This window comes from Cyprinodon variegatus, unplaced genomic scaffold (assembly GCF_000732505.1).
Source record: "Cyprinodon variegatus isolate N-32 unplaced genomic scaffold, C_variegatus-1.0 Scaffold56, whole genome shotgun sequence".
In the NCBI taxonomy this organism is placed as follows: Eukaryota; Metazoa; Chordata; class Actinopteri; order Cyprinodontiformes; family Cyprinodontidae; genus Cyprinodon; species Cyprinodon variegatus.
In genome coordinates, this window is record NW_015150509.1 from 1,821,677 (window position 1) to 1,846,691 (window position 25,015).

Here is a 25,015-nt window from a genome sequence, read left to right on the forward strand (position 1 = left end):
TAAAAGAACAACAACAACAAAAAACGCATGGAAGTTACACAAACACCAAATGGCTGAAGCTTTCCCTTACACAAACAGAACATATGAAAGTGCGTACATTTTCATGTGACACACACAGTACACATGAAGCAATAATGTAGTTTTCTTTATTTCTGTTTCAGTGATCTGTCCTTATCTGTGGGATTCTTTATAGCTCCTTAGCCCGAGCCTTATTGCTTCTGTATTATGTGTTTTGCTATTTATTCACCCCTATATTAAATAGTAGTAACTGTGTATTGAAAATAAAGGTGTCCTCGTGTGTTTAAGTTGATTATGTTATTTTTGTGGTGTTAACAGCACTGCTTATCCTCCTCATTAAGTTAATAAACAAAGGGGCATCTAAACATCTGGAAGTAAAATTACTATTGTGATTATTAGTCGGATTAAATACAATGCAAGTTATGGTATCATTTTCAAATTCAAGCATCCAACATGCTGGGGGTTGCTCATGCCAGAGAATTTTTCAGCATGTCTGATAAAATACCAGAAGCTGGGGCATGCCTTTGTAGACCATATAAATGAAAGGATGGTATGCAATATTGGAAGAAAGGGTTAATTAGCAAGTAATTTTTTTGAAAACAGCACATTTGTGACACTACATAAAAAATGTGTGATGGACTTGTTGCCCTCCTGTAAGTACAGTAGAGGGTCTATGAGACTGTGGGACTTTTTCTCATTCAAAGGCTGTCGAAACCTTACATGGGTGGCTGGAGTTATAATCTCTTTTAAATACCAGGTGGTTTTAGAGACAAAATCCTCCAAAATCCTTCCTATCAGTGGTTCCTTCAGGACATAGACTACTTTAGGAAAACCTTAAGAGATTCTCTAATCTCTGATAATCTCTGATAATCTCTGATAAGTAAAGCTAAATCAGTCTTCTGAGGTGATCATTTCCAGTTTAAAGGCATAATTTTAATGAAATTCGTCATTAACTGAATTTTGTTTAGGTTTAGGCAGGTGAAACGGTGCAGGTTTTGTTCATGATAAAAAATATAAAAAGCTTATTTGTTTGTTGTTGTTGTTTTTTTTCATTTTACACTGTGAAATGTAAACTAAATACATTTGCTACTAAACCTCTACGTGGATTTAGAGGTTTTATCGATGACCATTCTCTTTCTGTAAAGTATATCTGTCCTTTTCATTTTTTTTTTTTTTTTTATGAAAAAGAATGTTCCTATACTGTACATAAAGCATGTTTTGCACTACAGTCTATAGCAGATTTTCTTGGATTTATGTTTGGTTGCACTTATCTGCTTAGAGCTCTCATACACTCAGACTAATAAGAGAAAAGAAGTAGTAGTGTATTGTCTAACAATGAATCGTAAAATTGTGAAATACTTACTAAAGAAAAGACATGTTAATGCAAGAGTGGGTTTAGGATTTCCTAAGTGGCTATATAAATTCAGCTATTTAGATAAATGACATATTATTACTGTTATAATTCTGTGTTACTTCTTGTGTTTGCTCTAGTGCTACGCGATGACTTCCGACAGAACCCACAGGATATGGTGGTGGCAGTTGGGGAAACGGCAAGTTTTGATTGTCAGTCTCCACGTGGGCATCCTGAACCAACCATATTCTGGAGAAAGGACAAAACTGAACTGGATCTCAAGGATGACAGGATCACAGTGAGTTTGTTTTCAGGAAAGGACCCAAACAAATACAGTAAGTAAAAGTTCAAAATATTTTATTTTCAAGCAAGCCATTCTCTTATCCGCTTTAGGTTCGAGGAGGAAAGCTGACAATTTCAAATACTAAGAAGAGCGATTCAGGGATTTATGTGTGTGTGGCCTCAAACATGGTTGGAGTGCGGGAGAGTGAAAAAGCACAACTCTCAGTATTTGGTAGGAAATCTGTCCCATACTCAGTGCATATTTTACAAACAAGTAAACTGCAAGAATATTCACTAACTTGAATTCAAAAAGCATATTTAACCCTTTTGCATAAATAATGCTTGTCTTGTGTGTGATCCTTATTTAGAAAGACCAGCTTTTATGCAACGTCCTGTTAACCAGGTGGTTCTAGTTGATGAGAGTGTAGAGTTCAGATGTCAGGTCCATGGTGACCCACCGCCTGCCCTGCGCTGGAAAAAGGAGGATGTGGATGTTCCTCGTGGCAGGTAAGGACTGATTTTAAATGTATTGAAATATATAGTAGGTGTGGAGGCAGGCCTCTGTGGAATGGCATGATGCAATTCAGTGTAAGAACACAAACAGCTGACATCAGAGCTCATTATCATGGAGCTCATTTAACAACCCTTGAAGATGGATTGGATATTACTAATTTCATGTCCTTACTGAATTTTTATTTTTTTTTTATTTGGAAACTTGATTCCTGATTGTTCTAATTTCATCTTTCTGGCTTCAGTAAATAAGTATATAAATCACAAAATGTGACTTTTATGCATCAATTAGGGTCAAGGGTGGTAAAAAAGGTTGAAAAATAATTCCTCTACCTTAAAAGAACTATTAATGGAGATATTACCAGCATTCCTTTGCCTAATCTTTATGCTTCAATAAAGCTAAACTAAGCTGTCCTGCATTAAAATAGCTGCCACTTTCTGTCATCCTGACCACACCCCCTGTCAGGGCTCAGAACTGAGGACCCAGATTTCGAAGGAGACAGATCACTGTGATTTACAAAAATACTTATTGACGTCGGATCTGAAACTCAGCAACAAAGGAGTCAAAGGCTGGAAACTAGGTAGAGGGAAAACTCAGTTTAGTGACCATGTAAATTTGGCAGAGGGCCATTACTAGCGTGTGAGTTATTAACCTGGTTTTAGAGTTCAAGTCTGTGCCCAGAAAAAGGAGTAGAATCCAGCAAGAGAGTTTCAGGAGCCTGAGTCTGAAGAACTGGCTGACGAGCAGACCCAAACAGACGAAGGAAGGCAGGAGGTTCCAGAAGATGAAACCCAAGCCGCTGTTGAAGAGGTTAACAGGAGTCCATACCAGAAGATCAGAGATCTGAAGAGGTAAAAAGGGGAAATCCGAGTCAGAGAGAGAAGGCAGATCCAGGTTCAATCCACAAACAGAAACCAGCAGGAGTCCGAAGACAAGTCAGGCAAACAAATCCAAAACAGGAACAGACCAGGTCCGAGGGCAGAACTGGTCAGGATCAGGCAATCAGAAAAACAACAGGTACCCTAAAGAACTCTCACCGAATGCTCGAATAATCTGGCACTGATGACTGGGAGCGAGCAACCTACATAGAAGCAGAGCAGTTGGATAAGATGAACAGTAATGAAAAACTGGGCGGAGCTAGGCAGTTGAATGGCATGCACCATTAAACCAGTCATCAGTGCAAAGATCATGACACCCCCTACAGTCCACTGCCGCTCATCTCCATTCTCAGCCTCCCCCTCAGGGTGTCTTAGTACCAACTACTTTGATGGCCTTTTTCAAACGTTTTTCTGGGGCCAGGGTCATCTTTTTTTTAGGGGTTACTTACACTTTAAAGCAATATTTCTGGATATGTATCTTTTTAATTTAACTCAAATTTTGTGAAGGGCTTATAAACCATTAACATCTTTTGTAATTGTATTTACAAACACCAGTGATAAGTAAAACAGTATCTTCTTTAACAGTACATGATTATCCTCTTTCTTCATACAAAACTATTTCCTGTGTTCTGTAAGACCTTAAGTTTTTTTATGCACAATCACCAATCATTGTTAATTTTCACACAGCAAGATTCTGGTTACCATGTTGTTTTTTTTTGTTTAGTTTTTTATCTTCTTGCCAGTTTGGAGAATTCAACACCCCTATTGGACAGTTTAATTATGTTTTCAAAAGACACACCAGATTGTTCCTAATTTCCAGACATTGCCTTTTAAAACAGACTGGTCACATGCTCCCACCATCTGCTGGGTGCCATTGTAATTTGACCGACTGTTATTTTACAATGAGTTATAAAAATCTAATGTTTTGGCTTATTTTTACAATTACTTCTCTGTCTGGTTACTGTCTGGTAACCTGTCTTCCTACCTAGATTGTGCCCTCTTCCTCAATACCCTCTGACAGTAAAATATGTCCTACTTTTTCTAAATACTTTGTTTTACTTTCCTTTCTTTCACTTCTTTCATTCTTTTCCAAAAACTACCAGCCTCCTGGGAAACACATATCTGGGTCAGAGATGCTCTGTGAATGAAGTCCGCTTCAGACTCTGGAAAGACCTCCTCAACAGAGCCCCCACCACTGATACTCTGCCCACACCCTTTGAACACCATCTTTGGATGTGACTTTTTCACGCGTCCCCCACCCCCTTCGTGCTATTTCTCTGCCTGACTTATCTTCCATCTTTAAATCAGTATGGCTGGCTAGACAATTTCACAAGGTCTTTCATGCCAAAACGGACCCAAGAGAGGGAGACCTAACTACTTGCTCCTCTACTTGTTTCGTCTCTTGGCCCTCCAAGGCGCTTATCTAAACTCAGCTGGCTGAAATTGTTCTCTAACTCTCAGTGCCCTGCTACTGCCTCACGTTTACTTCAGCGATAGATACACTCGGATGCAAGGAACAACGCTATGAATTAGTCATGTTTTAATGCTTGGTGCAATCATCAAATTCAATATGTCAGACAGTGCCTCTCCCTTACTCTGAGTGTACGTCTTGCTCTCTTGTCTTTTTGCCCCCTCTCCCTCTCCCTCTCTCTCTCTCTCTCTCTTTGGCTGTCACACACACACACTCTCTCACACTACACAACATCCCACACTACAGTGTGGGCTGTGCCTTTTTTATGAATATTGAAATAGTGGAACAATCAGGGTTCTAGCTGAAAGCTCCTTTCATTTTTCCCTGCCTTCATCTTTGAGTTTAATTGCTTGTCTTTTCATCCCCCCCATAGCATTTCCAAGGGAAACTCTCTTGTTATTCTATCAAAACTGACACTTCCTTTTTAAAGCTTCCAAGCAAAACATCAGACACACAAGTTTACACACCAATCACTTAGCTGTAGTGTTTGTTTTGCTTATTTACTTTACTGCAATGAGTTAATTTATTAGCATATTCTGTATATGCTTTTATCTTTTAGTAGTATTACACCTGTAATTTTTCTAACTCCATTTCTCCAGGTATGACATCAGATATGAAAGAGAGGACTTCCTGTTGAGGATTAAAAAGGCATCTGTCAGTGATCAAGGGACATTTACCTGCATAGCAGAGAATCGTGTGGGTAAAGCAGAGGCCTCTGCCTACCTGACCATCAGAGGTGGGTAACAGTTACTGGTCTCATGTGTGTCAAAGTACATAACCATTTCCTGATATTTTTTATCTCTCCCACAGCAAGCCCCAACAACATCTCTTTATTGCTAGCTGTAGATTTTATTGCCATCATGTTGAACTACTGGGCCTGAGCTCAGGTTTACTTTTATATTAGAATTTAATGTTGCTGATTAATCTAAACATGTGTGAGGCCCCAGATATTAAATCCAATTACATTTTATGATTTCAATCTCTTTTTTGAGTAATAACTTCATAATTACGCACCAATTGACGAGTGCCTTTAAACTAAAAATATTGGTTTCAGAAAATAAAACAAACTTGAATCTAGCATCTCCTTTTCTAGTTTTAGTAACAAAAAACACATTATTTCTAATCCAACACACAAATAATTAGGAGCTGGGGTTGTTTGGGGTTGGAGAAGGAATATATGGGACATTTCTAAATTCTCAAGCAATATTAAGATGGAGTGTCATCAATTCCAGTTTAATTTATATGCTCACAGTCTGAGATGTGTGCCTTCAATAGGCTTGTGGACTCACTATTTTTGTATGGTATACCCCTGCAGAAGGAATCAGCTATATGCAAGTAAGGAAGGAACACCATTGATAGACTTAAATGTATCTGCATATGTTTTATTCAATTTAAAGATTATGCCAAGAAACAGAGCAAACCTTTAGTATTCTAAATTGTTTTTTAATTCCAGTTCATATCCATGGGCAGCTGTGGCACATCTTCATACATAGTGCATAATACATATTTTATTTCATGAACATTTCATTAACAAATGTGTCATGAATTTATTTTCCCAGATACATATCTGAGTTGTTTTAAATAAGAAATAAGGTGATGTGGAGTCATAAATCGCTATTTTTCCAAATTTATGAAAATCTTTATTCAATATGTGACAAAGATTCTATTCATTAAGAGTGTAGTAAAATAAAAACCTAGATTTTATTAGTATTAGGCCTATATGTCTTTGTTCTTATATAATCATAATTTTTTCTGAGTCTATATATGCAGCTACATCCTTAAATAAAGTTCAATTTTGCTCCAGCTAACATTAGTTTTAAATGTTGCGCTGTTTGTGGTTATGCTACCTACACCTCTTTTCAATAAGGCCTGTTCAATGCTTTTCGCAAGCTGAGTTTTTATTATGCGCAAAATTGTTGCAGTGTATATCAACATAACTGTAATTTACTTTTTTTTCATAGCACACAAGGTTTTATTGGTGTAAAGGTGTAAGTTATATAGGGAAACTGATTATTATCTCTGACAGCATGAGCTTATCCTAACTAATAATTGATAATTTTTGTTCATTTTGTTTAGTTTCAGTTTATGTATTGGCTTTTAAAACCTCTTCCAGTTTAAGTTTTGTAAATGTACAGAAACAGATGTATTTATTCTAGGCTATATTTTGATTAAAGATTTGTTTTTTCCCAGTATTTTCTGTATTGTTTTGAGGGTAGGGTCCATGCACTCCCTGCTTTGGTGACTAAGAGTTACCCCTCTTGTCCCTGAGCTTCATGGATGGAAACCCAGCTCCATTTCCATTCATTTCTGATTTTCATTTCTTTCTTTTCCTGTCCCTCTGTTGTCAATGTCACCCACACCATTGTTGTGTCACCAGCTCGCCCCGTTGGTAAGTAAGAGGTGATCCCATTGTGCATGCGCTTATTTTTTTTCTTTTTTGTTTTCCAATCACAGACATGGTCAGTATGCATGAGCTTTTGTCACATTCCACACGCTAAATCATTAAAGAATCTTTAGACCTGCATATCTGCTGCTTATCAGCCTCTGACTTCAAGTAAAATACTGAAATATTTGTTCTGAATTCTTCCAAAATGGGGGTTCAGCTGTGGTTGATGTGATTTAGTTCAAATGGTGGAGAACTTTGTTTCCAAATTAACAGTATTTCAACAATTGGCTTATTTGACTAACATAAATAAGAACTAGAAGAAAACACCCAGTGCATGAACTTCTTTAGCTTTGAGCTTTAAATTTAATACAGTAAATATGCTTATGACAGTCTAACAGTAGTGAGATGTCTACAAGATTGTTTTGCTTTGTCTTTAATTTTCAAACTCAGAGGCACCACAGTTTGTTGTCAGACCACGGGACCAGATTGTGGCGCAAGGACGGACAGCTACCTTTCCCTGTGTGACAAAAGGCAAACCTCAGCCAACAGTCTTCTGGCAAAGAGAGGGCAGCAAGGTGAGCAAACTGAAAAGTCTGTGATCCAAGTCACTGTTAAGTTGTAATAGCAAACACTTAAAATGGGTTTAAAATGTATGCTTTGTGAAAGAAAGAAAGAAAGAAAGAAAGAAAGAAAGAAAGAAAGAAAGAAAGTTTGCAGTCGCAGCAGATTCAGCGTCATGTCTGCTAGGAACATTGTTGGTCGTGGCCGTGGACGTGAAAGCAGGAAGGATCCATCACACTCACCTTCACGTTCACCCTACAACTGGAAAAGAGTCAAATTGATGAGAGCATGCTGATGTTGGAGGACAGCTAGAATGTATTCTCATCTCAGCCTTGCCAGATCCTCCACCTCTTGTGTAACGTCTGAAGTCTGGAGGAGTACTGACGGTTTTCTCCTGTGAACCCCCTTTTGTACCAAAACCCTGGCAATACGCCATCAGTCGCTGTCATTTAAAAAGACGTTTAGTGGTCATCTGGAATATCTCAAATATACCTGCATATGTTGATAGGCTTTGGATATATGTTGATAAGTTATGCAGAAGTTATGAACAAGTTACTCATACATTTCGGATAAGCTACTCACCACGACTTATGAGTAACTTAAAATTAACATTTGCCAACAATCACATAACTTACCTGTAACTTATAGCCAAAGTATGAGTATACGCTGGCATTAGTTTCAAAATTTCTTGATGCACTTGCCCTATGTCAACATGTGCCAGCGTGCTTCAGCCTGCTCATAACTTACACAAAACTTACCCATATCTTATCCAACATATGCCAGCGTTTTTGCCAAATTTTTCGTATGTCGGCATACGCTGGCTAAATAGTCAAGGTGTGACAGCGCCATGAATGTCTGGGGTTTTGTGAAAAATCCGGTCCGGTCATGTCTTGGAAGAATATGTATCAGTTCGGACATTACTTAATTTTGTGTAGTGTGTATCGGCATCAAAAGTATGGAATATCCTTAACCAAAATTCATCTTATCGCATAAGAATGAAATTCATGATTTTGGTGTGATGTCACCATCTTTGTTTTTTGTTGTTGTTTTTTTCATATGTAAAGATCAGCACTCCATTTAGCAGGGACATTTTTAATATACTGAGTGCCCCCAAATGGTCAGGAATTTATTAACTGAATTGCATACTTTAAAGCTACAGTGTGTAATAATTACAGGGATATACAGTCAGAAATGTAATATATTATACATAACTATGTTATTTATCATCATCTACGAGCTCAGCCTCTTAACCTTAATATTTGCGTTGCCTTAGAATTCGTTATTTATAATTACATGGGAGCGGGTCTCGCAGCCATGGAGGCAGACATCTTTGCGCTACGGCAGCGCAGAGCCAACAAACTAGCGATTGCGAGATCGCCAAAACGTCACAACGATGTAGAAAAAATAACGGGTATATCTATTATCTTAAGTCTACATGAAATCTATACCCTACACAGACTAATGAAATACTATCTGTAAAATTATCTATGTAAACAAACCTCATCACTTGAGAAGGTAGGTGATGCGGACGTCGTGGAAGACATTTTGTCCCGTAACGCTCGCCGTACTGTTGGGGGGGAGAAGCGGTGGGGGGGAGATGTTCATGTTGCTGCAGTCTGCAGTCTGACCGCTAGATGTCGCTAAAAGTTACACACTGCAGCTTTAAATAAAATAGCGAGATGTAAGTTTGATTTTTAATTGCAAGCTTCTCTCAGCTATAAGTTTTCTTTCTTTAGTGTGAGTTTAAGTGGCGTTATTTTTTATTCAGTCCTTCAATATTTGAGTAATGGTTGAGCTGATTCATGTAGTCTTTGTGTGAGATCTAAATTAGATATGAGAGCTGCAGATTTCATACGGTGGAGCAATCTTTGCCAGCCAAACTTATCCGTTGATCAAATTGTGTATACTACAGTGATAAATGTGAAGTAAAATGACTGCATTACTTTCCATGGCAACCTGTCTTTCTGCACCAGTGAGCCTTCAAACCCAGAATAATAGACTATAAAGCAAAGGGCGGGACAGTATAAAGATATAGATAAAGACGGCTATTAAACGATATTAACTCTTCTGAAATTTCAAAAAATAATTTAAAGCAGTTCATAACTTTTTCAGGTTAAATTATAGTTATAAAAAAAAGAGAATTTAAATCAGCCATACAGATAAAACAGTGTATGGTTTAGTTTCCTAATTTAGAGAAGTGGAGTTTTATAGCCAGCCACACTAAATGACATGCATCCAATGAGATATTTTATATTTAAGTTGGACTTATTTCCAAGACTGGAGACTTTGCCTAAACTTGAAAAAATATATATATGTTTTTATTTACCTTAAATAGTGGTTTCAAATGTTTAAGAGCAACTCTGAGAATATGTAAATAGATGATATGTGATTACCCTCAGCCATTGCTATACAATTTGTAGCTATAAAAAGCTAAAGCTCAAGCTAAAATGTTTGCAGAAAAAAGGAAAAGGCCTTGACTAAAAGGATCAACCCAGGTCAGAACAGAATGTGATTCTGTTCCACATGTATATAATGAAGTGGTCATTTATTTTCAATCCATGGCCGTCTGACGAGCCAATTCACTTTGTGAGAGACAATGTCATGTGCTGCATTAGAGTCATTAGACATAATGAAAGCAGGCTAATGTCCTTTCCTGTCCATCAGCTGGTTTGCCTGGGGTGTAGAAACACACAGTGCAGATTCCTCTATTTCAAAGTCATAAGTGCAGGTTATCACAGCAGGATTAGTACTCTGGTTGGAAACTGCTGTTCTGACCAGGCAGATAAAATATTGACCTTTTTTTAAGTGAACTGAAGAAGCTTTTACTTTTTTAATGGTAGCACCTATCTCTTGGTTTTAGTTGGCTGCAAAATGAACAGTTTTGTATTTCTTTCCTCAAAAGCAACACTTTAAATGTGCAATATGGGTGTGCAATATTCACACCCATCATGGGTGGATGTAAACAGGGGCCAACAAGGGCCAATGCCCCTATAGAAATATCCCTGACCCCTGTTATGGCCCCTATACTGAAAAAAACACACACATGTTGTGTCACACTATCCTTGTGGTGACCTTCCATTGACTCCCATTCATTTCCCACTAATTTCTATGGCCTAACTGTGACCCTTGCCCTAACCCTAACCATTACCAACACATACCTAACCCTAAACCTAACCTAAACTCAGTTCACAGCTTAGTTCTAAATCGTACCCCCCACCCCAAGAAAGGAAGGGAGAAAATCCTCATGAGTACCCGTCATTAGTCTCCACAAGTACCTATAAGCCATTTACAGTATGTTTAAATAAGAAAATAATCGCCATCATTGTACTTTTAACTTGCGCTAATTCGGGTAAATACACTGAGTTTAGGAACATTTTATTTTTGTTGACCGAGTTTTGCTGTAAATCAATTTCTTATGATGGCATATGATGGCAGAAGCTACTGTTACTGATTCGTCCCTTGGACCAATTTAATATTTGGCCTTGACAATTAACTTAAACTCCTTAACGCCTAAAATTATAAAATGTCCAGTCTTATAATTAGCTGTTTTGGTTTGTGCTGAAAGGAATCTCTTAGACAGATGCTACATTTCTTATTCTCACAGTGCCTGCAGATTGTTTATCTCCTATCCTCGAGCCAAACAATTTCGAAGTGGTGCCCCAGGCTTCTTCATTGCTTTTGTGGCAAAGTGTTGGATTGCTTGACAAGAAATCTTTATTAGTGGCTCTTTAACCACAACAGGGCAACTGGGAAACTCTTCACCCCTTTACTTCAAAATAAGTGACTAAATCAAAACTTGCAACAGGATCACAAAGCTTCAAGCATCCGTGACTCAGGTTGATAACTTAAATATATCTCACCAGACAAGGAAACGTGCTTGCAAGAGTTTGATGGCTCTCTGTCAGACAAATCTGACTTTAAAAAGGAATAATGGCATTTAATATCTGTTACACCTCTGAGATGCTGTATATACTTGTATTTATTTTGAGACTTACTTGTATTCTAGTAGTGGTTGTAGGTTCATTCAAATTCTGTCATAAACGACAGTATATCCTCATGTACCATTTAATGTATGTTATTAGAAGTAAAAAAAAAAGGTTACAGTGAGAAAGACAGCATCAAGTATTAATTAAGTTTTATTTATTTATTCTTATTTGTCTCTCTAGGATCTTCTATTTCCCAATCAGCCAGCACAGGGGGATGACCGAGTGTCTGTGTCTGTGAATGGAGAGCTGACGCTATCATCTGTACAGCGCTCAGATGCAGGCTACTACATCTGCCAAGCCCTTACTGTGGCAGGCAGCATCATGGCCAAGGCTCAGCTGGAGGTAGCAGACGGTAAGGTGGAACGCCATAGTGTATACACGCCATCCCCATTTACAGGGGAAAAACAAGGCTGCTTTTAGAGTATGCAAGAATATGAGCTTTTCTGTTTCTGGTTATGTGATCTACCACTATTGCAATGCTCAATACAGTTCCTAGCCAATGACTAAGTGTAGGTCTTTCTACTTTGTCATCATTAATCAAATACCAACAACCTGCTGGAAAGGGCAGTTGATGTTGGTGAAGCCTCAGCGATGATGCTGTTACTTAATGCGAATCACCAAACACATAAGCTTACAGCACGGCTGACAGTGATGGGCAGCATCTGCCCACATTTACAGTTTACTGACAAAAATCTGTAAGTTTTAAAAGCCAGTCTCCCACTATCATTTTAACACTTTCGCCCTCTGTGATGGAAAAATTAAAAGGCAGAAACTGTCTAAAACACAAAAAAAGACTGTCTGCTTTGTGGAGAGACACTTTGCACTTTTTTAAACAACGCTTTAATGTCAGCATTAAGTGCTCAGCCGCTGCCAGCTGGGAGCTGTTTCGGCCCCTCATTCCATTTGTTTCTTGGCTTTTTTTTTTCGCCCACACATTATTAAATTAACATCTGTTGAAGCGTTATTTTTTTTTTTTTTTTGGAGTTGAAATGACTCCTGTTCAGTCACTCAAAGGAGATGGATCAATATCAAAACATTAGGTGTAGAACACAAACAAAGGGAGAAATGCTTTAGACAGATGGGTGTAAACAAAGATGGACAGAGTGTTGGCATAGAGCCTGGGGGAATTATCTTGCACAGTGCCACCGATGAAATTATTCTAAAGTGTAAGATTACCTCCTAGAGAATTGTACAACATGGTATACTATTGTATTAGAAGTGTGTAGTATCTATTGTGTTCAGTATTTTGGGAGCAAACAATTCTTGAGTAAAGTCATAGTATGTCCTAACATCCTACAAAGAGAATTTTTTTTTAATAGAAAATAAAACGGTTAATGTCCAATAATTTATTGATTGCTGTTTGGTAACTGATACCACATGCAGTAATGAGGATTCTGGTTTGAGTTATTTCTGACAGTAACACTTCATTACTTTGGTGGTTAAAGTTGGACAGAAGTACTTTGTTCCACTCAGAAATACCTCTGAAAAAAGAAACAATACTTCATTATCATTATTTACTCTTCAGTCAACTGGGATTAAAAAAACAAAAAAATACACACACACATGTTGTGTCACAATATCCTTGTGGGGACCTTCCGTTGACTTCCATTCATTTCCCACTAATTTATATGGCCTAACCGTGACCCTTGCCCTTACCCTAACCATTACCGACACATACCTATCCCTAAACCTAACCTAAACTCAATTCACACCTTAGTCCTAAACCTAACCCCCACCCCAAGAAGAGAAACTTTCCTTATGGGGACCAGTTGTTGGTCCCCACAAGTACCTATGAGTCCCCAAAATGTAGCATATTCCTAGGAAATCGTCCCCACCAGGTATTAAAGACATGGCCACACACACACACACACACACACACGTCCTTTAGCCTGAGCCCGGCCAGTAAGCCAAGGAAACACAGTTTCACTATTGCAACCAAAATCCAGCACAATTGTGTGTTGCTTTACCTGCTGCAATAACTTACTATACTCTGCTTGTTTTTAAATATCACATTGCATTTGTTGTATTGATCCATTTTGATGTGCTTCAGCTATGAGGAATTTTTCCAAGATACAAACTTCACACAACTCTCAACCCACAAAAGTTCCTTATGACAGTGCTTAGTATTTGCTGCAATGCTGTACAGTGTGAAAGGAAAGAGGAAAATAGGCTCAGGTGGGGCCCTTTACACCAGACTGTAAAGTCTGGTGGGTAGTGGAAATGTGTCTTCATGTTATGTCACATGAGAATGAAGTATAGGGCTGCAAAAGTGCCTATATATTACTCTAGATACATTGAGTTTTCTGATTACACAGAGACGGACCCAATAAGAGACAGACCTTTCCAACTGTTCCCAGTTAAAATCAATGGTCTCAGACTTCAAACAGATGACTTTCATCCTTACATTAATGAAAATATTTCACACATAGGTAAAATTCTAAATAAAGTCTCAGATATAAGTGACTCTACATAAATCTAAGCGATTGGTCTTACACAACAATCTCACGTTTTTTCCTTGTTTTTTTTCTTTCAATGCATTATATGTACTTACCTGATCCTTATATTCTTTTTGAAAAGCTGTTTGGCTTATTGGGCTGAGAGACTTCTGATGAAGGAAAAAGGATCAAAAGATTTGGCAAGCCTGCTGTACTCTCTAAGTGAATGGACACTCACCTGATATCAGTTGCGAGAAAATTGGAAGGAAGGGGTAGTTTCGAGGCTAAGAGAGATTTAACACTCAAGAAATCACTGCTTGAGAGTCTAGAGGCTGTTCCTGGATGACATAATAAGCCCTGAAAAAAAAGCTTTAAAAAAGGGCTGTATTGTTCAGCTTGGCATGCTAATTTAGAGTTTACTTCTATCTGAATTTGCTGCTAACTAAAGGGGGCCTTTTTCTGGGGAAAAGGAAGTGCAACCATGAGTCACACAGTAGGATGAGGGAGGACAGGCATGAACGTGCGAGAGGTGTTATAAAGAAGCCATGGTAATTAGCACTGCGGGTGAAGCATCATTAATCCTCACCTAGTAATTAAAGCTCAAAGGTGTGTGATGCAGTGTCATCTGATGCGTAAAGGCTTTGCAAAACAGTCACTTTCCTTCACAACAAATCCATCAGACTACTTGCAAACATGTTGGACTTTAAGCCACTAATATAATTATTGCAGCTCCGAATTAACACCTTGTGAGAAGGTCAGCTACCTTTTTCACACTGAAACAACTAATTAGAAAAACATGTTCTTTGTTTCTTTATTTCAGAAAATAACACAGATACAACACATTGGAATAACATTCGGTATTTTTCTTTGCTTCTCAGCTTCGAAGGGACGCCCTCCACCCATCATCCGGCAGGGTCCATCCAACCAAACACAGATTCTAGGAGGCGTGTCTGTTCTCAGGTGTCAAGCGTCAGGAGATCCAGAGCCAACAGTCACCTGGAGAAAGAATGGGGCAAATCTACTTGGACAAGACCCACGTTTTTCCTTATTGGAGCATGGAAGCCTTCAGATACAAAACACAAGGGTGGGTTAGAGGGAATTCTCCTTAAAAATTTGTAGTTAGTGTTGTTGTTGTTGTTTTTCTGCACTTTTCACCATTTCATTTCAGCCCTTCATTGGTTGCATGTCTGCAGATTTAGTTGTGTTGTAAAGCTTTTTATGGTGTGTAATCATACTTTTTAAAACAAATACACATCAGCCTTTTTGGTAATCAAGTCATTTTTTTATTAAGTACACAAGTAAAAATGGTTTGTTAACAGGTGTCAAGCAAAAGTATTTCAGGTTTGATCAATCTAAGTGTTATATTTCTATATAACTACAGCCGATGTAATGCCCATACAAAGATTGGGTAGAATTTTTAGCTTCTGATCTTTTTCACAAGACACTTGAGTCACGTCCCAACAGCAACTGACTAGTGCTTTTCAAAACAGACTTTAATTTGATCTGAACTTTTTAGGCATTTTTGAGATTTTACACAAGATTTGGTCACACCCCTAATTAAGAAAAATCAAACAATGTCAAAAAGAACATCCAAAATGAAAGGGAAACAGAGAAGAATTATCATTTCATCTCAAGGGCTCTGGGTTAAACTGTTTTGTAAAAAGATTTGGCTGGGGAGTGTTGTGCTTTCACAAGCATCCTCTCAGTTTGTCAACCCTGAAGTGTTAGAGATAATTGCAAGGAAACACGGTTCACTTAGAAGTGGTTTGGTTGGTACTCTAACCTGATGCAGCAGATGGGTTGCTACAGGAAACAATCACAGACGTCCCCTGTGAAAAAGCATCTAAAAAAGATGGGGACTTTAAAAAGTCCTTTAGATTGGATGGAGCGCATACCGACAGCCACTGCTGTTAAATGAAACATTAAAACGCCCCATAAAACTAACCAACAACATGCAAGATGCATCAGCAAATATTCAGACTTAACCCTTTTTCTTTAATCTAGAACCGAACATAAATGCTATCTTAGTTCAGATTTAAAATATATCACAAAGAGCAAAAATCTGGATGATTATTGCTTTATTTATGCAACAGATCTCGTGCATCACTTGAAAGAATAAAGAGATTTGATGGTCTGTCAGGTGATGTCAACCAAGCGTAATTCAAGAGGACAAGTGCAGTCAGTTTGCTTTTAAAAGATGAATAGCAAGTATTGATTTTTATGAGTCGTTAAACGCTGCTTTTTAGTTTGAATCTCTGAGGCAGCAGTTCAAATCAAGGACTCAGGGACAGCAATCGCTGAGAGGAGTTTGAAGGTGCTGGTATAATGGAGAATCTGCTATACACAGTGTTGAGTCAAAGTGTCCTTCTTATGTCACTCCTCTACCTTCTCCCAAGAGATAGCTTTTCTGTCAGCAGCTCCTAAAGCTTTGCTGGTATGAAACACGTTGTGGTATCTCTCATTTCCTGTGTCAGCACTGGTGATGGGAATGCTGATGGTTATGGGAATGGCGTGTGACCATTATTGGAGGGAAATCAATTAAGAAAATTAATGTAAGCTTTTAATGGCATCTCTTTTTTTCACTGGCCAATAGTAAAGTTTCCACTCATCCACTCTACAGATTTTCCCGTGCCAAATGCAGGCCAGGCAAGGTTAATGCGTTTTTACTGTAGTGCGAGCTGCAAGCCTTCTTCAAAAGCCCAGACTGATGCAGGAGCTTGTAGCAGCCATCAGGGATCACAGTTACAAAGGCTGTTGCACTCAGCTGAACACAATGATAGAGAACAAACCTGAAAGCAGTATCATGTGTGATATGGATCTGTGGAAAATATTTATGGGGTTGATTTAAGATGCATGCTTTCTTCCAACTGTTTGATTTTTTAATGCTGAATTCATGTGTTACAACTCAGAAATTAAACTGTCATGTAAGACATTTTATATGAGAGGAATAATATTATCGTAATATGTTTCCATAGCTATCTGACTCTGGACTCTACACCTGTGTTGCTACCAGCTCCAGTGGAGAAACAGCTTGGAGTGCCTACTTAGATGTCAAAGGTCTGTGGGAATAGTTAATTTAATTAATTAAGACACTCCTATGAAGTCGTAAATGTTCTCATACTCCTTGAGTCTTTTTATTTTCACATTTATTCACACTACACTACATCTTTATTTTATTCGGATGCCATGTGACTGTACCAGACAAAGGGGTTTATTGTTGTAAAAGGGAAGGAAAACACATGGATTTCTATATTTTTTTTTATACGTTTTTATTCATATCCTTTAGTAAATACTTTGTAGAGCAATCTGCAACTGCAAGTACCACTGCAAGTCTTTTGTTTCTACTGGCTTTTGCACCAACAGACTAAAGATTTCTCCAAAAATATTTCCAGCTGAGTCAGATTGACAGAATTTCATATGGTATGTAAATATAAAATCTAATCCTGAAACAGTACAAAATGTTTCTTGCATTAGCTTTGTGCTACACAATGTTTTGCACATTAGCTAAATCATCCAATTTACTACACTATCTTCAACCTTTGCCGTATGTACATGATGTTTGGCAAATTTCAAACAGTTTGTGTAAATTTTAGCAGTTTATTTCATAAATACAAGAATTCCAGCAGACAGATAATAGTTTTAGTGTTGACAGGGTCTTCATTCTGAGTTGTGGATCTCTGCCACTTACAAGGAAGACCTGCCTCCCTGATTAACGTTCTCCTAGCCATGAGGAATCCGTACGAAACAGAAACCTTTGTCTTAGGTGTGAAGGTAGATTGAACTGCGGCTCCATGAGATTTTAAACATTTAATATTCTTTTTCATTACCTTACATTGTCCAGTTCTCCCCAACTTTGTCACTGTCCTGCATCTGTCCTTTAGTGGCTTTTTAGCATGTTTTTACTACTAAAACATACAGAATTAATACTGTATGAATATACATCGCAAGTGCACAAGATATTTCTATACATTTTGTATAAAAAAAATTACTTTGCAATTCTGTGTTGGTCTATGACATAAAATACCAATAAAATAAATAAAATTTATAGCTGTAAACCAGCAAAATCTGAAAAAGTTCAAAGATTTTAAGAGTGTTTATTCAGCCTCTTTTCTCTCCTCAGACTCCACTGACCTCATGGATTTCATGTCACACAACACAACCGCCCTCCCTGGGCCACCCTCCAAGCCAGAGGTCACTGACGTTACCAAGAGCAGTATCTCATTGTCATGGGAACCGGGGCCAGAGGCGGGCTCCCCAGTGTCCTCCTATGTCATTGAGGCTTTCGGGTACGTCTATGACCTGTGCCCAAAAGCAACACTTAGTGACCCAAACTTGCATGTTACAGCAAACGTACTGTAGGGGGTTCTCTGTAGGGAGTTCAAGCAAGCCCAGGCTGTTTGATGCAAAGAAAAAATTCAAATATAAAGAGTCAAAAGAAAATGCTCATGCATTAACAGGGGAGTCACATTTGCTTAGAAAAAAAAAATAAAGAAAACAAATAAATAAATACATTTTGGTATACCTACAAGCTACATTTGCAACAATAAAAATGCTTTTTGTTGTTTTTTATTTTCTAACTACTATAGATACCTGATTTTTCACATGCCTTGTTTAAGGAATAACTTAACATCAAATTATCTCAGTGTCCCAGAATTCTACAAAAGAAAAATTCTGTTTCAATTGCTTCTATGATTTGGTAAACAGAGCTTAATAAAACTTCCCCTGTGCAGATGGAGCTCCTGTATAACATAGATAAGGTTTAGTTATGTTATTTTCAGAGATTCTGCTGTAACATTTGAGTAGCCTTTGTGTAATCTACCTACAGTAGCAGTGGTGCATGTGTGCATGTCGGTAAAATCTAATGATCGCATGGCTTAGTGAGGGATCAAATTGTGTGTGCTGCATTATGAGATGCAAAGAAATACTGGAGACTAAAGCAGACTATACCTTCCTCAAAAGCGAAAATCAACAGCCATATATACCATACTGTTATTTGAGCTTAATATAATTATGTTTTTTATTGTTTTTTTATTGTTTTTTTTTTCTTACAGTCAGTCTGTGAGTAATAGCTGGCAAACAGTGGCGGACTATGTGAAAACAACCAAATTTACAGTCAAGGACCTACGACCAAACACTGTGTACCTGTTCATAATAAGGGCTGTGAATGCTCAAGGACTAGGGGACCCAAGCCCAATGTCTGAGCCTGTCCGGACGCAGGGTAAGAAGATAAGACTGAACAGCAATAAATCATTTGTAGTAATTATCTTTGACCTACGTGTCTGCATCTCTCTCTTCCCCTCAGACATTAGTCCCACAGTCCAAGGAGTAGACCATCGCCGTGTCCAGAAGGAGCTAGGGGAAGTTGTGGTCAATATGCATAATCCTGTGGTCCTTAGCTCCACTTCAGTGCAGGTTACATGGACAGTGAGTATACAATGCAACACTTTGTGGAACAACTTGAAGTTCTGCTTTACATATCATTTGAAAGGTAAATCTAAACTGCATCAGGCTACTTTGAGGTCTTTCCTCTTTGTAAACAGATGCGTTTTGGCTTGCATATACATTCAGTCTGAACACCTGTTGTTTAAATTGGTTTGAGGTTGAGCATGAATAAAGACTAATGTGTGTGTTCAGGGCAAATACATCACCATTAGGTGATGCATGTCTCACTCCTGGAAACAGTTTGCAGGCAACAATTTATCCAGGGAATGTGTTTTACTCTGTTTACAAGGTCTCTATAGCACCTGCCTTTGTAGGCACAAAGCACACCTACTGTAAGAAGGGTTGGAACCAGCTTGTTACCTACTAGTTACCCATATGGTATCCATGTATGATAAACTAGATTTTGGATCAGAATCCATAAACATTTGAACTCCCTCCATTTTTGATGAGAAGACTTACATTAATTACCCCAAAATGTTTCATTGTCTAAGCAGGTTATGAGCCAGGATACATTTGGCCTGATATTGATAGAAAAAGTCACTCTAGCTAAGTGCAAAAAATGTCCTGCGAGAGCAAATGCACAAATGTCCTTTTTTTCCCCCAATTTCACATTTTGGATACAAAATAACAATAATTAGGCAGTGTGTTGCACAAGCTGAAAATAGTACCAGAAACTCAGTTTCCTGCTGGCTTTCTTTTCATCCTTGTTAAACCAGAGACCATCTCTACTTACCTATTTCATATTCACAACATCATTCTGAGGACAAATTGGAAAATGCTTTTTTTTTTTCTTTTTTTTTTTTATAATCCTGCCCTCCCTTGCAAAAGTAGGGCAAAAAGCAGAAGCAGGTTGCAAACAAGTAAACAGAGTGAAGAAATGCAAAAGAGCTTGTGTTTTTGATGTATACTGCCCATGTGAATGGGGTTACCGCACAACTTCTTGTAGTTACTTTTTTCTAACTACACATTATGTAGAAACTGTTAACAATAATGTTCATAGACATGTCAGAAAATGTAAAGAGAAAAGTCCAAACCTACTATCCTAAACATGTGGTGCTTAATTTAAAACATGATAACCCATGTCCAATGATAAAAGCCTCTCACCCAGAGCTGAAAGCGGAGGAGGGAAGGAGAAGAGAGTGACAAACAGCATACATTACTTCAGCATTGATTAGACATGGGCTTTTCAATCATTTGAATTCGACCACAAAACATTCATTTAATGACTTCTTAACACTGGTTAATAGGCCAGAATCAGATGATTGTTTAATGGTTGATCCACCATCAATTATCGACTTAACTGTACATTTTGACCATAATCAACATTGAATACAAGTTTTTTTGCTGTCTTTGATAGGTTATAAATACAGTTATCCTGTAATGGTCTCATTTGTTCCAGAACAATTTGTAAACCAAAAGCATTACGAAGTCCAAGCATTTCCCCAGACACAACTCAGGTGATAGGACAGCTATTAGTCATACGCTTAAACAGTCTTGTTTTGTGTGATAGTGGCAGGGAAAAAAACAAAAAAACATGGTTGAACTATTCTCTCTATGAGAGTTTATGATCATAAAGTAAAAATGCACATATAGTTAATGGTCTGTTTTCTGTTCTAATGCTAACTATGCATTCAAATGAGTGGTCTTTCATTTTTTCCATGCAGGGAGCAGAGAAAACATTGAACTAGATGCTCTGGTCAGATAAGACTAAAAGTTTGACGTTTTGACCTACATACAAAACACAAAAGGAACTAAAAACTAATTTTAAACATGCCACATCAAAACAACATGGTGGCAGTGTCATGTTGTAGATTTAGTCGTTTTCAGTAAGGACATGGAGACTGGTCAAAGTTTGTAGAGTTGATAGGAAAATGGATGGAGCTAAATACAGAGGTGCAAAATACTTTATTCTGGGGTCACCTTCTAATGAGAAGCTTCAAATGAATCCAGAGTTATTCATGGTTTATAGATGTCAAGTCGAGGACTAGACTTTAATTTAATTAAGAATCTGTGGAAAAACCTAAAATTTGCTGCTCTAGGATTATCGCCATCATATTTTTTTTTTATTTTGAAGGTATTGTGCAAGAAGATTTCCTACACGTTTTTCACTGTGGGGGCCGTAGAGACAAGAATGCAATTAATATCCGACCTCTTCTCCTGCACATTTACTGTATATATTACTTTGTCACCATACAGTCTAAGAAATCTGTACATTAAATTGCATTTAATAGTTTTTATAATATGATAAATTAGTAAAAATAAGTGAGTTAAAGGTAAAATGCACATATAGTAATGGTTTCTTTTTCTCTGTTCCTAAACTAAATATGCATTTAAAAGACTGTTACCCGTTTCTCCCTGTGTAAAGGTGGAAAACCCATCCCAGTTCATTCAAGGCTACCGGGTTTTGTATCGACAAACTTCTGGGCTGCCCTCTCCCGGGCCATGGCAGATTCAGGACGTAAGGATTGCCTCAGAGAGGGATGTAACTCTTATTGCTCTGAACAAAGGCATTGTCTACGAGATCAAGGTGCGACCGTATTTTAATGAGTTCCAAGGAGCCGACAGCGAATCCATGACAGCACGCACCATGGAAGAAGGTATGTGGCTTTGCATTTCTGACCTTTCCGTCTTCTTAACTTAGTAATTATATTTAATTTGGGATTTAGCTGCTGATCCATAAGCAGTTGGGCTCATGTTGTGTTTCATTTTAGTTTTGTGTTTAGTTGCCACTGATGAGGGCTTCATGGTTTGATAGTAATGGATAATGGCACTGCAAGTACACCCACCCACCCACACTTACTGGTGCAGTGTTATATATCCTGTGTGTGTGAAAACAGGTCTCCAACACATCACAGTGGGGCTCTTTGACAATTCAAGGCCTCTGTGGGATGGTGGGCAGAGGGGGAGGGCAGGAATCATCTCGTGTGCCTTAAACTCAGTTCTCTAAATGGAGAGAGCTCTGCTTAGCTCTGAACCCCTGCTGTCATGTTCATGTCCAGACATGCATTATATGACCCCCTATCGCTAAGACACTTACCAATCAGCCTTAAGGGTGGTAACACTTCTTTCTGTCCTCCTTTTTCTCTTGTTTTTTCAAGTCAGTAGATCAGCTACTTTTCACACTTGTCTTTGGTATTTGCAGTACAAATTGAATATCCCACTGTGGCTTTCATCAAAGCTTTTATCTTTGTTTTTCAGGCTGAGGATTTCAGATTTCTGTTGGTAGTTATAGTTTCAATGCTTTGCAAAAATGTTTATACTTATCCAACAAATGTCAGTGTATTTTCTTGGGACTATATGCTTTAGACCAGAACAACTTAATAACATTTATATATTTTTTTTTATATATTTTTTTTATTTGCAAGTCTGTTCTTGAATTGTGTGGCCTCCATATGAAATCACTGTCTTGTACTGTAATATCAACCATAAATATTCAGTTCCACAGTGGTTAGGGCTAATGCTAGCTTATTAAATACTCTCTTAAGTTTTGAGCTCTTCATCGTTTGCCCAAATAGACATAAGGGACATTTATTAGAAAAGTATATACATACACTAATAGAGTCATGTTAGCAGTTGAGAAGCTACATAGCTTGACTGCTCAGGTAGAAGAACGTTTTGACAGAGCAATTATTAGAATGGCACTTTACAAATATGGCCCTGATTAAACTTCGCAAAGAAAGCTATCCCTGAAAGAAAGTCTCAAGACTTCCCATTATCGTTTGCCAAAAGCCGTGTACAGAAAATGGTAAATGTGTGAAATAAGGATACTCATTGTAGTTGAAATTTTTGTAATAAAAGAGGAATTCTAGCCAGTTTCGATCTTAGTAGAAGGGAGAATGCTTTGAGGAAAGAGCACAAACCCGCCTAGCTTTCTGGAGTTTGGCTATTACAGACTTGGGTAGGTAGGGCAGTTTTGTTTCAAAATGAAGGTAGGCTTCCTCCTTACATGCCACTATACCACTTTGTTGCCCACCAGTCTGTGTACGAAAGTCTACACATGTATTAGGTTGACTAGGCAAAAATGCTCTGCTTTAAAGAGCTTTAACCTGGTAACTGGCACATCCCTCAGGATGTAGGTGGTTCTTCCAAACATACAGTCTCCCACTCTCAAGTGTTCTTCACACTTTTATTCACTTTGTATTCTTAACTCATTTTCACATTAGGTCTATATGTTATTTAGATCAAAACTTTCATGAAATTGGCTCTTGACAAGCACCATTACACAGAAAAATGTATAGGCCAGTGTTACACCACTTATGTGTGTTGATGTGTGCGTGTTTGCATTTCAGTGCCTATCTATTCACATATGTTAATCTGCAAAGGTAAAGGGCGGTGTTTGGGGGCAGGGGAGGTCTCAACAGGACTTTTACTGGGCTCTTCTATTGTGTCTGCTTCACCTGGTAAAAAGACAGAATGAGGAGGATAGTGGCTCAGAGCTGTGTTTACTATTCAGTGCGACCAAGACGTTTTGAAATGAACAAATGGCATAAATGGCCTCCAGCAAGAAGTGTTGTGCAGAGGAGGTTGTGGATTTGCTCACATTTCTTTTACTTTATTTATATTTTTTTTTACAATACACTGCAGTGAAAGTGAGGTCCCAATTTGATATTGATATTGGATATCGGTCCGATTTCAGCCAAAAAATATCAGAATAGGCCTTCATCTAAAATCTCCGATATTGTTTTGCTGCAGCTAAAGACGGAGTTGTTCAATAGTTTAATAATAACACAGAGAAACTGGTATCTTCTGTTATGTTTTTATGTTTGTTATTTCTTTTATCACAGCCTTATTGAACACTTAAGGGGACTGTCACATCCATTATTAGTTTTGTAAATAGTGCACCATTTTGTAAAATCTACATTCTGGCACCAAAGGCTAGGATCCGTAGGCTTAAATAGCAGCAGAAACAGTTGCATCTGAAGAGAGAAAGTGAGCACAGGGCGGAGCAGAGCAGATGAGAGCAATAACCCAGCCTAAAGGTGCCAAGACCATGACAAATTAAGCATCAAAACCTGCTGTTTGAAAATTGCCTGTTATGTCCATCTACATTGGTGCCTAAAGGTTATAGATGTAATGCAGTTTATACTTGTTAGCTCAGTAAGACAACAATGTTTTGAAGACGTTCATCATCTGCTTTTTAAATGATAAATTTAGCAAGGCACTGTATATCTAATAGTATGTTTAAAGTTGCCAGTTATGATTAATATACGTAAAATCTGTATAATGAACATGCATGTGAAACAGAATAAAGTAAAATAAAGCAAGTCTAGGTTTTTCTTAGTAAAAATCCCATCCCATTTTCCAGTTTTTTTTTTTTTTTTTTATTAGTAGTTTTTATCTTTTGCAGTTACTGGTATGGATCTTCCGACATGCTGCTGAACTATTTAATATAATTGGAACCACAGCATACTTAGAACACATCTCTAGTTAAAGTCTCTCTTATAAACAATTCTCCCCAAGGGAAGAATGAATTATAATGACTCATTCACGCAATCCGTTTTACCTCTGAGCAAAACAAAAGGAGCCTTAATTCACTGTGACCATGTGTAACATCTCTTGGACAGCAGAGGAACCGGTTTGCACACAGACAAAACTCCAACAGGATTATTGATGTTTAAAGACATTTTTCTAAAGCAACTGTGTATGACCATAAAACACTGCTTGCAACTGGTGCAGAAAGGAAGACTTACTGCA

At 37.9% G+C, this 25,015-nt stretch overlaps 1 protein-coding gene across 1 annotated transcript in view; it reads left to right on the forward strand.

Moving 5' to 3' along the window:
• Positions 1 to 25,015, forward strand: part of LOC107082566 (roundabout homolog 2-like) — a 117,232-nt gene that overhangs the window by 62,220 nt on the left and 29,997 nt on the right. Inside the window, exons 3-15 of the mRNA XM_015371321.1 lie at positions 1,510 to 1,667; positions 1,763 to 1,883; positions 2,020 to 2,158; positions 5,111 to 5,247; positions 6,889 to 6,900; positions 7,348 to 7,472; positions 11,625 to 11,796; positions 14,758 to 14,963; positions 16,855 to 16,936; positions 18,000 to 18,165; positions 18,931 to 19,097; positions 19,182 to 19,303; positions 21,687 to 21,918. Coding sequence (XP_015226807.1) covers positions 1,510 to 1,667; positions 1,763 to 1,883; positions 2,020 to 2,158; positions 5,111 to 5,247; positions 6,889 to 6,900; positions 7,348 to 7,472; positions 11,625 to 11,796; positions 14,758 to 14,963; positions 16,855 to 16,936; positions 18,000 to 18,165; positions 18,931 to 19,097; positions 19,182 to 19,303; positions 21,687 to 21,918 — 1,839 coding nt within the window. The remainder of the gene's footprint in view (positions 1 to 1,509; positions 1,668 to 1,762; positions 1,884 to 2,019; positions 2,159 to 5,110; positions 5,248 to 6,888; positions 6,901 to 7,347; positions 7,473 to 11,624; positions 11,797 to 14,757; positions 14,964 to 16,854; positions 16,937 to 17,999; positions 18,166 to 18,930; positions 19,098 to 19,181; positions 19,304 to 21,686; positions 21,919 to 25,015) is intronic.